The 15,813-nt window shown below is 41.1% G+C and overlaps 1 protein-coding gene across 3 annotated transcripts in view; it reads left to right on the top strand.

Annotated features, from left to right (window-relative positions):
• Positions 1–15,601, top strand: part of ASB11 (ankyrin repeat and SOCS box containing 11) — a 49,285-nt gene extending 33,684 nt beyond the window's left edge. For all 3 annotated transcript variants that reach the window (XM_073668070.1, XM_073668068.1, XM_073668069.1), the window contains 3 exons: positions 1,404–1,538; positions 9,065–9,256; positions 14,593–15,601. In XM_073668070.1, coding sequence (XP_073524171.1) covers positions 1,404–1,538; positions 9,065–9,256; positions 14,593–14,717 — 452 coding nt within the window. In that variant the 3' untranslated portion in view covers positions 14,718–15,601. The remainder of the gene's footprint in view (positions 1–1,403; positions 1,539–9,064; positions 9,257–14,592) is intronic.
• Positions 15,602–15,813: the final 212 nt, after the last annotated feature.

Consider the following 15,813-nt stretch of genomic DNA (forward strand, 5'->3'; position numbering starts at 1 on the left):
CATAATGGCAGGTCAGTTTTAGAATTTAGTGAACATGGTAAAAAAAAAAACAATTGTGGAATTGCACTTTTTTTGCATTTTCACTGCACTTGGAATTTTTTTCCTGTTCTCCAGTACATGATATGGTAAAACCTATGGTGTCGTTCAAAAGTACAACTCGTCCTGCAAAAAATAAGCCCTCACATGGCCATATAATGAAAACGTTGTGGCTCTGGGAAGAAGGGGAGCAAAAAACAAAAACAGAAAAACCCAAGGTTGTGAAGGGTTTAAAGCCTCCATGTCAGAAAAATTGAAAAACAAAATTGTTTTTCATTTTGAAGAAAAAGTCATTAAAGGAAAAAAAAGAAATGTTCCCAGAGGCTTGGAGCTGTAAAATAAAAATCAACAAATTAAGTGATATTCTCTTACCAATATCCACCTGTATCCGGCGTTGACGCCTTAAGAGGAGACACCACCGTTCCACCAACAGCAGGAGGACCGCTGTGGCTTGTGATTAGCCGCAGCGGTCAGTGGACTTGGGCAGCTCATCATCAAAAAAACATCCAATGATGTATTCCAAGATGCTGGAAAACTTTTTTCTTTCATGACAACCCCTGTAATCATTACACTTTCCCTATTTCAGATACAGGAAAAAAGAAATATTTGACACGCTGTGTAATGACATGATAGGAACTGTAGATGTCGCTACAACGTAATATATCGTCCTGTGTGGCTGGGGGATTAAAAAAAAAAACTAACTGATAAACTATGATTTAACACTGACCTTATTGGTGGCAGAGTTAGTAAATGTGAATTTGTGTCTACAGCGATCATTGCTAGCAGATGATATTGCAAGAACAGGGCGGATGAAACTTATCAAAATCTCTATCACATCCTCAGCAACATTTCAATCCACCGATCGCCCATTCCTTGGTTGTTTGAAAAGTCTTTACATATAAAGGATTGTTCCAAATCATATTAATTTCCTCGAATTAATCAGACAGAACATAACGTATTTATATGACATCATTAACATAAAACGTTCTGTGTCTAGATGCTGCTGGTAGAGTCATGTTATGGCGCCCCCTTGTGTTTTTTTGATGTCCACCTAATGTGTCCAATGCCGGTGGTCACACTTGCTCAGTAGCACAATCCCATCACTTGGATTTTCTTGGATCTCAGTGATTCTTGATATTGTGTAAATTTCATTAGTTTTTATTATTTATGTTTTTACAATTCAGAAGCCTAAAAGTAAAAGTTTTCAGCTGTTAGAATTGTCAGATTTACTTGCCATACTAGAGAGAATATTTTTTTGGGCACAGGGGATAAATGGTGGGATTGTCCAGATTATTATATAGCTGTGCTAACTTTTTTTTTCACAGTTTTATTCATTTCTGTTTTGATCATCAGGTTTGTCTCCACAGGTCACAGGGAATGTGCAGAAATGTTAATAGCATACGGAGCAGACATCGAGAAAGAATTGCAAAACAAGGGGACCCCCCTTTATTTAGCCTGTACCCATCAAAAAACAGAGTGCGTCAGGAGACTCCTCGAATTAGGTAACCTATTAACCATGACTGCGATTGCGCATCCAACATATTAATGTGTAATTGGTACAAAGATACATGTGATCATAGTGCTTATAGGAACATATATCAGGAATACACAACCTGCTCCCGGGGGGCTACATGCAGCCTGCGGTGTTGTCTGTGTCGCCCCCAGTAATTTCTGGGACACCAATAACCTTTTTCAAGGTTATAATTACTACCCGAAAAAAACTAAGAGATCCATACTATATTAAAAAACAAAATCCTTTATTAAATATATATAAAAACATGTAGTCAAATTAAATATATAGGGAATGCCTCTAATAGGGGATACCATATACTTTATACAATCAAATAAAGTGATATTCAGGAAAAAAAGGGGGGGGGGGTTCTAGAAAGGTGACAGGTGTAGTGTCCAACAGATATAAAACACAGTGGCTACCCCTAAGTCTGGCTGTTGCTGTGGTATAGCAAGCCATATAAATGTCATGAAGGAAATAAAGGTGAGCCCCAGTCATTAATATATTAGCTATAGCAAAAAAAAGGGGGGATTAGAATAAATGCAACAGCCTGTGGTTCCCCTTAAGTGCAGACAGATGTATAAAACCTTGTAGATTGTGAGCCCTCACGGGCAGGGTCCTCTCTCCTCCTGTACCAGTCGCTGACTCGTTTTTGTTAAGATTATTGTAAGTATTTTTGCTATGTTATACCCCCTTTTTCACATGTAAAGCGCCATGGAATAAATGGCGCTATAATAATAAAAACTAATAATAAAAAAACCATGTATATAAAATTTATACAAAATTCCAGGGGCTTCCACGCCCCCTGAAGAAGTGAGACAAAACGTGCGTCTGGGCAAGGGGACACTCTACCTGATACTTACTGGGTCCTGTCTACCATCTTACCAGGTAACTTACGGTTTCTAATATTTGTCTATCATGGGTTGATTCATTTTGCATTTAACCCCTTTCTGGTTGATTGCTATATACAGATAAATCTCTAGTTATCTAGTTCATGTTCCATGTGCATTTTATAAATGCACTATGGGTGTTGCATGAGATAGCTACCAGCAGCATGAACTATTAGCTAGATGGATATATATATATACTGTATATACAGTACAGACTAAAAGTTTGGACACACCTCATTTAAAGATTTTTCTGTATTTTCATGACTATGAAAATTGTACATTCACACTGAAGGCATCAAAACTATAAATTAACACATGTGGAATTATATACTTAACAAAAAAAGTGTGAAACAACTGAAAATATGTCTTATATTCTAGGTTCTTCAAAGTAGCCACCTTTTGCTTTGATGACTGCTTTGCACACTCTTGGCATTCTCTTGATGAGCTTCAAGAGGTAGTCACCGGAAATGGTTTTCACTTCACAGGTGTGCCCTGTCATGTTTAATAAGTGGGATTTCTTGCCTTATAAATTGGGTTGGGACCATCAGTTGTGTTGTGCAGAAGTCTGGTGGATACACAGCTGATAGTCCTACTGAATAGACTGTTAGAATTTGTATTAAGGCAAAAAAAAAGCAGCTAAGTAAAGAAAAACGAGTGGCCATCATTACTTTAAGAAATGAAGGTCAGTCAGTCCGAAAAATTGGGAAAACTTTGAAACTTTGCAGTAGCAAAAACCATCAAGCGCTACAAAGAAACTGGCTCACAAGAGGACCGCCCCAGGAAAGGAAGACCAAGAGTCACCTCTGCTTCTGAGGATAAGTTTATCCGAGTCACCAGCCTCAGAAATCTTAGGTTAACAGCAGCTCAGATTAGAGACCAGGTCAATGCCACACAGAGTTCTAGCAGCAGACACATCTCTTCAACAACTGTTAAGAGGAGACTTTGTGCAGCAGGCCTTCATGGTAAAATAGCTGCTAGGAAACCACTGCTAAGGACAGGCAATAAGCGGAAGAGACTTGTTTGGGCTAAAGAACACAAGGAATGGACATTAGACCAGTGGAAATCTGTGCTTTGGTCTGATGAGTCCAAATTTGACATCTTTGGTTCCAACCACCGTGTCTTTGTGCGACGCAGAAAAGGTGAACGGATGGACTCTACATGCCTGGTTCCCACCGTGAAGCATGGAGGAGGAGGTGTGATGGTGTGGGGGTGCTTTGCTGGTGACACTGTTGGGGATTTATTCAAAATTGAAGGCATACTGAACCAGCATGGCTACCACAGCATCTTGCAGCGGCATACTATTCCATCCGGTTTGCGTTTAGTTGGACCATCATTTATTTTTCAACAGGACAATGACCCCAAACACGCCTCCAGGCTGTGTAAGGGCTATTTTACCAAGAAGGAGAGTGATGGGGTGCTACGCCAGATGACCTGGCCTCCACAGTCACCAGACCTGAACCCAATCGAGATGGTTTGGGGTGAGCTGGACCGCAGAGTGAAGGCAAAATGGCCAACAAGTGCTAAGCATCTCTGGGAACTCCTTCAAGATTTTTGGAAGACCATTTCCGGTGACTACCTCTTGAAGCTCATCAAGAGAATGCCAAGAGTGTGCAAAGCAGTCATCAAAGCAAAAGGTGGCTACTTTGAAGAACCTAGAATATAAGACATATTTTCAGTTGTTTCACACTTTTTTTGTTAAGTATATAATTCCACATATGTTAATTCATAGTTTTGATGCCTTCAGTGTGAATGTACAATTTTCATAGTCATGAAAATACAGAAAAATCTTTAAATGAGAAGGTGTGTAAAAACTTTTGGTCTGTACTGTATGTGTATACACTGTGTTCCAAATTATTATGCAAATAATATTTTCTCAGAGTTTCCCAAATTACCTATATGAATTGCAGTCATTGTAATTTTCCAGTCAAATAACTATTAGAGTACAATTGAAAGGTTTTTGTACAAACTGCCTATGATAACAGTATATTTTTTAAAAAATAAAACACTCAAACTGCACTCAAAATGCATGTTCCAAATTATTATGCACAGCCGAGTTTTCAAACTTTTCATTTTAATAAAGAACTAAAAAAATGGTCATTTTTGAAATTATAAGCATTAGCAGGTTATTACAAACTGAAATCAAACAGTTTTCAACTCAAAACTTTATTCTAGGTGATGTTACATTTGCACATAGGACCGCTTGTTCGAAAGGAGCTTCTGAACTCTCTCGTCCATTGAATTTGTCAGGTTTTGGATGGTTTCTGCTTCAATTTAAAAATATACTGTTATCATAGGCAGTTTGTACAAAAACCTTTCAATTGTACTCTAAGGCTGTGTTCACACGATGCGTATTTCATGCGTTTCCGCGGCGTTTTTGCAGTTGCGTAAACGCCGCGGAAACGCATGAAAAACGCATGGTAGAAGGGCAGCAATGTTCCCCAATGGAAATCCGCATGTGCTGTGCCCATGATGCGGATTTTTCCGCAGCGTTAACGCTGCGGTCAAAAATCCGCAGCATGTCAATTAATTTTGCGGAAACGCGGCGATTTCGCCGCCATTGACTTGCATTAGAACGCGCCAATTCCGCAAGACAGCATTTGTACTTGCGTAATTGGTGCGTTCTAATGTGCGGATGGTACCCGGGTGTGGAGGAGAGGAGAGTCTCATCCACACCCAGGTACCATTAAAAAAGCTGTAAAAAGAAGAATAAAATAAAAAATAAATGTATTCTTACCTTCTGTCGGCCCGCGCAGCGCTCCCGCTTGGTTCCCGGCACTTGCAGTGAGTTGTAGGACCTGCGGTGACGTCAGAGTCATGTGACGGGTCACGTGACGCTGACGTCGGCAGGTCTTTCAATTCAAAGTTGCCGGCAGCCGGGAGAACGGAGTGAGCAGGACAGCGCGGGCCATCGGAGGTAAGTATATACCCTCTCTCGGGTCACACTGTATAAATCCATGCTGTTTGCATGGATTTATATAGTGTGACCTAGTTGTCAAGCACTTTCCAGGTGATGCTAACATCGCCTGGAAAGCGCTTGTCAATCTGCATGCGGAAACGCATGTGAATCTGCATGTGGATCCGCATGTATTCTGCAGGAAAAACGCATGCACAATCTGCATGCGTTTTTTCTGCCAGGGAGATGCAGAAATGATGCAGAAATTTTCTGCTTCATTTCTGCATCGTGTGCACATACCCTAATAGTTATTTGACTGGAAAATTACAATGACTGCAATTCATATAGGTAATTTGGGAAAATCTGAGAAATATTATTTGCATAATAATTTGGAACACAGTGTACTGTATATATTTTTTTATGTTTATACCATATTGATATTAAAATTTGTATACATGATTTTTTATACACCGGTCTGCACTTAAGGGCAACCACTGGCTGTTGTATTTATTCTAATCCCTAATAGTGTCCCCTATTAGAGGCTTTCCCTAAATATTTCATTTGACTACATGTTCTTACATATATTTAATTAAGGATTTTGTTTTTTAATATACAAGTATTATTGATCTCTTTGTTTTTTGGGGGAAGTAACTATAACCCAGAAAAAGGTTATTGGATTGTCTATTGAAGTGCCATATTTTGATATTGATATTTGGACATTTTTTGGTAATCATCTCTGGGACACCAGTCTGAAGTCTCTTCTCTGTAAGAGACTCCAAAGAAGAACAGAGCGTAGACTGCTCACAAATACTACAATATAAATAGCCTATGTGCAATCACCTCCGCTCTGTAATACCAATTGGTGTTGGACAGTACCGCTCTCCTCTTAGTGAATGGATCCCAGAAGTGGAGCCTCACATATTACAGTGTTGGCTCTTATACTGTAGATTTGCCATAGGTGGCTGAAATAGCGGTGTTACCCCTTTAGGCTATGTGCCCACGATGCGGAAATGCTCCGGATTTTTCCTGAGCGTTTCTGCATCTCCCTGGCAGAAAAAACGCATGCGGATTGTACATGCGGATTGTACATGCGGATTGTACATGCGGATTGTACATGCAGATTGTACATGCGGATTGTACATGCGGATTGTACATGCGTTTTCCTGCCAGGGACAAGCGGATGTGAAGCGTTCTTCACTTGCATTTCCGCATGCGGGTTGTCAAGCGCTTTCCAAGCGATTTTAGCATCACTTGGAAAGTGCTTGACAACTTGGTCACACTATATAAATCCATGCAAATGGCATGAATTTATATAGTGTGACCGTAAGAATGGTAAAAAATAAAAATAAATATTATGCTTACCTTCTGATGGCCCCCGGTGTCTTTATCCGATGCGTCTCGGCTTGCCGGCAGATCACGGTACACTAAAGGACCTGCCGACGTTAGCGGTCGCATAACCCGTCACATGACTAAATGATGTCATGGCAGGTCCTTGAGTCCACCGCGAGCTGCTGGCAAGCCAAGACAAAGACACTGGGGGCCATCAGAAGGTGAGTATAATGTTTATTTTTTAATTTATTCTTATTTTTACAGGTTCTATGGTACCCGGGTCCGGAGGAGAGTCTCCTCTCCTCTACAACCGGGTACCATCCGCATATTGAAACGCATGGATTCCGCATCTACAGATGCAGTGATGCGGATTACAATGCAAGTCAATGGCCGCGAAAACGCAGCGCTTCCGCAAAATAATTGGTAGTGCTGCGGATTTTTCCGCAATGATAATCCGCAGCGGAAATTTCCACAGCATGTGCACAGCACATGCGGATTATCATTGGGGAACATGGCAGACCTTCTACCAAGCGTTTAACGTTTCTGCAGCGGACTTGCTGCTGCGGAAACGCTTAAAAAACGTATCGTGGACACACAGCCTTAGTGTGTACTCTTGCCAAGGGGAAGAATGATTCTGACAGTGTTGACTTCAGACTAAAAGATGTTGTGCATCACTGAATGAAGAAATAATGGCTCATTCAGACGTCAGATTTTCTTGTCCCTATGATAGTCTTTGGGGCTGTTCACATGTCAGTTTACTCGGACTGAGTGGTCCGTGCAAAATCACAGATACATGTCTGATATTTATCTGAATTTGAGATCAAAATTGTCAGTGCAAGTCTTTGAGTCTGTGAAAAAATCTGACAGCGTTCAGATGCCACCCGTGTACTTTCTGTTTTTCACTGACTGATAGATAGAAGTGGGAGAGGGTATATGGCCACGATCAGGAGCCGCTGCGGCCCTGACGCTGCAGAATAGCCGCCCTCATTATGCAAGTGAGCAGCCACGATTTTTTTTTTTTTTTCACATGCGGACTTTCCTCATTGATGCAAGTCTATGGCTAAACTCCACAAGCGGACCCGCAAGACAAATTGACATGCTGTGGTCCTGAAAGACGCGCCACATGTCAGTTTCCACGGGTGATCCGCAGTCTCTGGTGTGAATGAGCCCTTAGAGTGAGAGCACTGACATGTGTTCCTTCATTTATATTAGTAAAAATACTGACCAAATACTGAACTTGTGAACATGTCCTAATAGTTTCATAGCAAAGATGAACATATCCATAAATGAAATCCATCACCAGATGGGTGCAGATTGAGTAGAAAAACAATCTCTATAAGGAACATGGAGGATTATCATTAGTTAGGGGAAAATCTGCATTATAGACAGTTGCACAAAACTGTAAATAGTTTTCCGTGTGCAGTGGGAATTGTAATCTGTATAAAGGTAAAATAATGTTCTTACTTTGTATATCAAAGCCCCATGTGATGCATCACTTGGTTTTATTTGCTTTGGCAGCAGCTGATGGGTTCTGGTTGCAACAGTTTCGTTTGCTGTTAATCAATGTTTCCAAGTGTTTCAATGTCAGTTTAAAGGTGTCACAGCATATTAATAGGAGCTGTTCTGCAGTGCCCAGCAGGGGCTGCTACTCATTTAATGGAGATATGGTTCAAAGTGTTTACACTACCACCAGAACAAATAACCAATCAATCGGGGGAAAAGAAGGCGGTATAGGACCCCCACGATCTCATATTGATTGTCTATCCTAGGTATAGGTCATCACCAGGACCAGGATTAGGGATAGGAAAACTAGGCATTTGCCTAGGTCCCCCCTTTTCCAGGGGCTCCCAGCGTCTACACCAAAAATTTGATTGGTATTATCAATCTAATTTCCAATGCTGAGACAGCTTAAGGATCTTCCGTGACATCACAGTCATGTGACCATGATGTCACCACAGGTCTTGTACTCTGGGGGACTTTAGGACCTTTGGTGACATCATGATCATGTGACCAGTCACTTGATCCGTCATGAGTCCGTTACGTCACCGCAGGTTCTGTAATGTGCAGGAGTTTTGAATAACTGAAGAAGAGAGGACTGGTAAGTATTCTATTGTGTGTGGCTCCCTTTAATGAATATAATGCAGGCTGGTAAGATATGTGAGAAATACAGTGAAAATTTGTTTGTATCCTCGAATACAAAATTGGGTGGGTCCTCAAGAGGTTCAAATTACATCTTTATACATTTGTTATGTGAGTAGCAACAACTCAAAACAATTCATTTTCCATAGAGATTACACCATCTTGGACTTGGACTTCTGTAGACTTGAAAGTTTTGGGACTGTGTTGATCATCTCATTTATAAATTCTGCGCCAAATTATTATATAAACCAAATCTTATTATTCTAGGTGCAAATGTAAACCATGGTAAACAGAGGGACAGTCCACTCCATGCTGCAGCTAGAAGAACAAGCGAGGGGATTGTCAAGCTGCTTATTGATTATGGAGCTAATGTCAAGTACAAAAACATGGAGGACAAATACCCCATTGAATTATCAGTGCCCAGGAGTGCAGTAGAGAGAGCCCTTCTGGTTGCAGAAGGTAATGATTCAGATTCATTAATTGTTCTTATTCCTCATCTGTTCAGTCTTTTCTGTATATGGCTGTCATAGAGGGAGTACCCTGAACACAACCTCCCTATATTGGCTAGAATGGAGAACCTCTGACCTCCAGCTGCTGTCACTGATGTGAACCTCTTCCTTTTTGGATGATAACTACAATTATTACAGGAGTAGCAGTTCCACCCTGGCCATTAGTTTAGGCTCCCTTTGGCCCTTTCCTCCAGGTTCTCCGGTTTCCTTCCACACGCCAAAGACATACTGATAGGGAATCTAGATTGTGAGCCCCAATGGGGACAGCGATGATAATGTATGTAAAGCGCTGCGGAATATGTTGGCGCTATATAAAAATAAAGATGGTGATTATTATTATTATATTAGAAGATCAATACTATTTCAGTCACGTCAGTTGAGGACCAATTTGGAGATTTTGCATTGACGCCCGTGAGCTTCAAGTCATGCTTTCCACCATTATTACATATATAGCCTTCCTCTGGATGGCTGCAGGTAATGCTACATGTCACCTGTAGGAGCCAATTTCATACGACAAGGGACTGAACTTGATGAGATTTATTAAAAAAAACCTTTTGAGTGGAAGGCCCCACAGAATGTTAACTATCTCTAATACTCTTGCTCATAGTGTTTGGGTTCAATATACCTAGAAATTAAGAAATGTAAGCAGGACATAATTTTGATTTTCTACATGTTCCTGGAACAGTCAGGCTGATAGAAATCCTACGGGGGTCAATCTCCTGCTGTTCCCTTCCATTTTTATCTGCAGAACGCCAGTGGTAGGGCTTAATAATCTTCTGTCCTACTGCAAGCAGAGAGAGGGAGAGGCTTCTGCTGAAGCCAGACACAGGACAATTAGGAGGATTCACGGGAACATACATAGAGAAGAATTTTTTAAATATTTCTCAGTTTTCTTAGTAATAGGAGTCAAAATAAGATAAAAAAAAGAAGTGCGGTTTAATAATCTTCTGTCTTAATGCAGAAAGGATATAGGGGGGAGCCTTCTGCTGCAGTTAGACACAAGACAAGAAGGGGGATATGGCCAAATTCTAGGAGAAAAGATTTCTTTATATACTGTTTATTCTTAGTAAACAGTAATATGAAGTCACCATCTTTTGATTAAGTAATCTGAGAGCAGTGGGATGTAGGGGCTGAGATCCTGATTCCAGCAATGTGACACTTGTTGGGCTGCATTCTGTCATTTTGATACTATCCCTATTTTCTCTGCTGTAGATCTTCCAGTTCTCTGAATGCTGAGCCTTGTAGTACCCCGCCCATACCACTGATTGGCGGCTTTCTGTGTACACTGTGTCCACCTACTGTCTCCTTCCCCACCATCCTGAAAAATGTAAGCCCGCAAGGGCAGGGTCCTTTCCCCTCTGTACCAGTCTATCATTGTTAATTCATTTAATGTAAATGATACCTGTATTTTGTATGTAACCCCTTCTCATGTACAGCACCATGGAATCAATGGCGCTATATAAATAAATAATAATAATAATTCACTGTATAGATAGTTTACATAGATTTACATAGATTATAAGGCCGAAAAAAGACAAGCGTCCATCGAGTTCAGCCTATTTCTTGTGCACTGCAGCTATTCCGCAGCGTTGATCCAGGGGAAGGCAAAAAAACCCCATGCGGTATAGGCCAATTTACATCATTGAGGAAAAATTCACTTCCCGACTCCAATCTGGCTGTCAGATTAAATCCCTGGATTAATTAACTATCACTAAGCATAAGATGTAATTTTATTGTTCTCAAGAAAGGCGTCCAGGCCTCTCTTGAACTCATTAAGTGAGTTGGACATCACCACTTCCTCTCCCAGAGAGTTCCAGAGTCTCACGGCTCTGACCGTAAAGAATCCCCTTCTATGCTGGTGCAGGAACCTCCTTTCCTCCAGACGCATAGTGTGCCCCCTTGTCTTTGTCACCATCCTTGGTATAAACAGGTCATGGGAGAGATCTCTGTACTGCCCCCTGATGTATTTATACATGTTTATGAGGTCTCCCCTAAGCCTTCTCTTTTCCAACGTAAATAGGCCTAATTTTGACAACCTCTCTGGGTATTCTAGTCCCTCCATTCCCTTTATTACCTTAGTTGCCCTCCTTTGTACCCTCTCTAGCTCCAATATGTCTTTCCTGAGCACCGGAGCCCAGAACTGTGCACAATATTCTAAGTGCGGCCTTACCAGCGCTTTATACAGAGGAAGAACAATGTTCTCATCATATGCCCCTATTCCTCTTCTGATGCATGCCATTACTCTATTTGCCTTCGCAGCTGCTGCCTGACACTGGGCACTCCAATTTAATTTGCTATTAACCAAGACGTCCAGGTCCTTCTCCATGTCAGATTTCCCCAACGGTTTCCCATTTAATATGTATGGGTGACTGCTGTTTTTCTTTCCCATGTGCATGACCTTACATTTATCGGCATTGAACCCCATTTGCCATTTTTTGGCCATTTAACTGAAACCTGCTAATCAGTGGTGCGGGCGGGGTTACACAGTGACGAATCAGTGACGAATCATCTAGTCTTGTAGTGATAATCTCCTGCTGATAAAACTCACAGCCCAGTAAGTGATATATCTGTCACGGTGGTAATTTGCACGCGTTTCCAGCGCCGTGCTACTCACTGCGTTTGCCGCTCTGCTCCTTCCCGTGTCAGGCCGCTGTCCTGAGTACGTCATACAGCACTTCCAATCATGCTGCATATTCCTGCTGTCTCCAACTGGCTATAGAGAGGTGTGGCTAGATCCTGCAGGAATTTAACCCTGTTGTGTCCTGCAGGGTTTGGTTCCCAAGCCTATCCCCTGCCAGCAGTAGATATATTAGGCTGCTCCTTTTGTGCCCTGCCTGAACCTAGGTTCTTGTACCTGTCCGTCTCTAGCGTTCAGTCTATTGTTTTTGTCTTGTCTCTCCTGTTACTGACCCGGCTCGATTACTCGTTTTGTCTGACCTCTCCTGACCTCCGCTTAGTTTTGTGAACCCGTGTTGCCTGCCCCGATCTCGGATAATCTGACTACGCTTCTGTCTTCATCCCTCTGTGCTCCGCTTTTTTGCTTTGACCCGTGGATCAGCTGCTGCAGGTCTGGGGCCAACAATGGAGTGGCACATGGTGACTATCTGTGGCCAAGCCTATAGTCACCGCCAGAAGCTTTAGCGAAAACTAGGTAGTCACTTAAAGGGGTTGTCTGGTACTTTTTTTAAATTGCCCAATGTATTCAGCATGTGGGCATAAGTATCTCTGTAAATACCTTGTGTTGCAGATAATGCCGGTGAGTGGCGCTATCACTGGTCGCTCACAGGCATCACGTGACATGGCTGCAGTCGGCGCTGACGTCACGACAAGTCCAGACTGCAGCCAAAGGTCCCTCTTCCGCGTTTCACCTGTCGCTGCTGGGTTACCCCCCACGTCACATCCGGCATCCACCGCGCACTCTCCCTCTCCCCATTCATTGGGAAAGCGCGCGGTGGATGCTGGGTGTGACGCCGGGAATAACCTCGCCCTCAACCCAGCAGCCACCGCGGGGACCCCAGCGCTGAGTCACGCCTCACTTGGCGTGACGTCAGCACGGGGTCACGTGATGCCTGTGAGCGGCCACCGATAGCGCCACTCACTGTCATTATCAGCAACAGAAGGTATTTACAAATATACTTATGCCCACATGCTGAATACATTGGACAACTTCTTTAATCACGCCCCTCCAAGGTAAGCCCGGCCCGTGACGCAGCAGGTCCTCACCCACCGCCATCACAACATCATTGGAATCAGGATCGCAGTCCTTACATGATTCTGTTCTCAGATTAAATATCAGATTCACTTTAAGGGAGGAAGGGATTTCTATTTTTTGTGCACTTTTTATGTTTAGCATTCTTTTAAAAGATCAATGTCATTCCAAACATTTTCTAATGTGATAGAGACATGCATTACATTTTCTTCAGTAAGGGTTCCAAGTGCTGAGACTGGAAGTGTGCTGATATTTTCAGTGCAGGCTGGAAAGAAAATGATTCATGCCAAATACATAAATTAATTCTTCATTATTAACAATGTATTTTAAATTAAACCTCCAGTTGGAAATCACATATTATTATACACTCAACAATATTGAAATTGCAACACCAAGAAGGAAAAATCGTGGTATTATGAAAATCGCCAGATGGATAGACATGTTAATAATATGCAAATTGTAAAAAAAAATGGAAACAACATTTTCAAAACATTTCAATTTATTCAATATCTTGTGATTTATATAATTCAACAACTTTTCCTTTTTTTGCAATTTTAATATTGATGAGTGTAAAACGTCTTTATGCGAAATTCCTTAATATAATGTAATTATCAAGTGTCAGATAAAACTATGGTAGCATTTGTATGTAGACCATTAATCTATAGTGAATGGAGTCTTGGTATAGAGGACAACCACATCAAGTAAATCTAGGCTGAAATTGACATTTTTCTCCCTATTGTTACATGAATGAATATACTTCCCTTACTTGGTATAAAAGAAATATATGAAGTATAAATCATCTTCAAAAAAAGAAAAACTAATCGTTGCATGAGTAAAAAAAAAAAGTAGAAATAAGCAAGTGTATATATCAAATACATTCCTCAAGATTGAAATTGCAATGCCAATAAGGAAAAGTGGTGGAATTATGGAAATCACAGGATTGATAGACATGTTAATGATATGCAAATGATGAAAAATATGAAAAATATTTTCAAAGCATCTCAATTTATTCAGTGTTGAGTATGAGCAGAAATATACACACTTATATGCCTTGGCTGCTATCAATGAGTTTATTAATTGTTATCTGAGGAATGTTCTACCATCCTGAATTCATTTGGGTAAGTCATCAAGATCCGTTGCTGGCAGCTCCCTTTGCAATTTGCGACCCATTACGTCTCAGATATGCTTGATGGTAAACAAGTCCGAAGACGCTGCAGGACATGGTAGTATGTTTGGGCCACACAGACTGCTCACAGTACCCCGAGCAATATTCAGCCTGGCATTGTTGTGTTGAAAAATGGCCCCTGAGACACAGGTCATTGTCCTGAGAAAGGGTCATTCTACTGGTTCCACTACCAAATCAATGAAAGCCAAATGCTTAGTTTACCTGGCATGAAGTCTACGAGGGTCCAGCTACTGTAAATTATGTCACTCTACACCATAATCCTAGGAGTAGGAACAAAGATGCTCATGTTACATAATCTTTATGACTAATTGTATACTTCTGAGAAACAGATTCTTAATCTTTTATACATTTATTTTCTATTTATATTATGTATATTATATTTCTTCTATAGGTCCCGCTTCGTTGGCTCAATTATGTCGTCTAAGTATTCGAAAAATGTTGGGATCGTCATGTCTCCAAGTGGTTCCCAGACTTCAGTTACCAAATAGATTAATACAGTTTTTGTTATATCGATAGATGTTCCTGTAACTACACAAGGGTTTTCTTAGCTCATCCATGATGCAGATGCAAACATATAATTTATCAGTGCAAAAAAAAAATTTGAATGGCACATTCTGCAAATCTACGGTACTTACCTTCACTTATCTCTGATAGCATTTTTAAATCCGATCAAAAGGTTATTTCAATAGCAGTTCTACAAGTCATGCCGCATTACAAAAACTGAATTGTAGGGAGAGTCTCGGCTTCATGGCGTTTTTCAGATCCCCTCAACAGTAAGACATACAAGATATTGACTAACAAGACGAGAGTGGGGGTACGCTGCAGCCAGATATCATATGAAATGTACTGAATCTGGGAGGGGGAGGCTGCCATCATACACAATAGATCACCAAAGGAGACCAAAAATACAATATAGCACACTTAAAATGATCAAAGGCAGAGATGGAGGGAAGAGAATCATAATGTGCACATAAAAATAAAGAAGACCTCAAAAAACACAAATTCATGTAAGTGAAAAAATTACAAAGACCCAAAAAAGGAAAACCGCTACAGTATTCACAGATATTAAATCATACACAGATAACGCTTTACATTGCCTTTTGGCATTTTTTCTGTCAGGAGAAAATCCTGCCGGTAAAGCAGGGGTTAATAGGGTGTTCTAAAATGCAAATTCGTTTTCATCATAAATCTCAATTTATTATTTAGTACCATAAGCTAAACTATTTTCTAACATACTTGAATTAAAAATATCCTATTCTTCTCTAAGTACACTAACTTCTATTCTTTTTTTATAACTTCCTTTTTGATGATGCTTCGTTTGAGAATCCCAGTGCATCAGGTGGCAGAAGCTTCGGTCACTGACAGTGCGCTCTGGTGTCAGTTCATTACTACTGATCTGAGCCGGCAAGAGCGCGAGCTGTCATTGTGTACATCACACAGTACACATTGCTCAAAGACTAGCCCACTGATGATGCTTCATTTCTGGGGCTGGGCTAGTCTCTGCATGGTGTGTACTGTGCGATCTGCACAATGACAGCTTGCGCTCTCGCCGGCTCAGATCAGTAGTAATGAGCTGGCGCCAGAGTGCACTGTCAGTGTGCCTTTCAGAATG

This window comes from Phyllobates terribilis, unplaced genomic scaffold, assembly GCF_046119375.1.
Source record: "Phyllobates terribilis strain yellow unplaced genomic scaffold, ASM4611937v1 Scaffold_2__4_contigs__length_985480577, whole genome shotgun sequence".
Classification (NCBI taxonomy): domain Eukaryota; kingdom Metazoa; phylum Chordata; class Amphibia; order Anura; family Dendrobatidae; genus Phyllobates; species Phyllobates terribilis.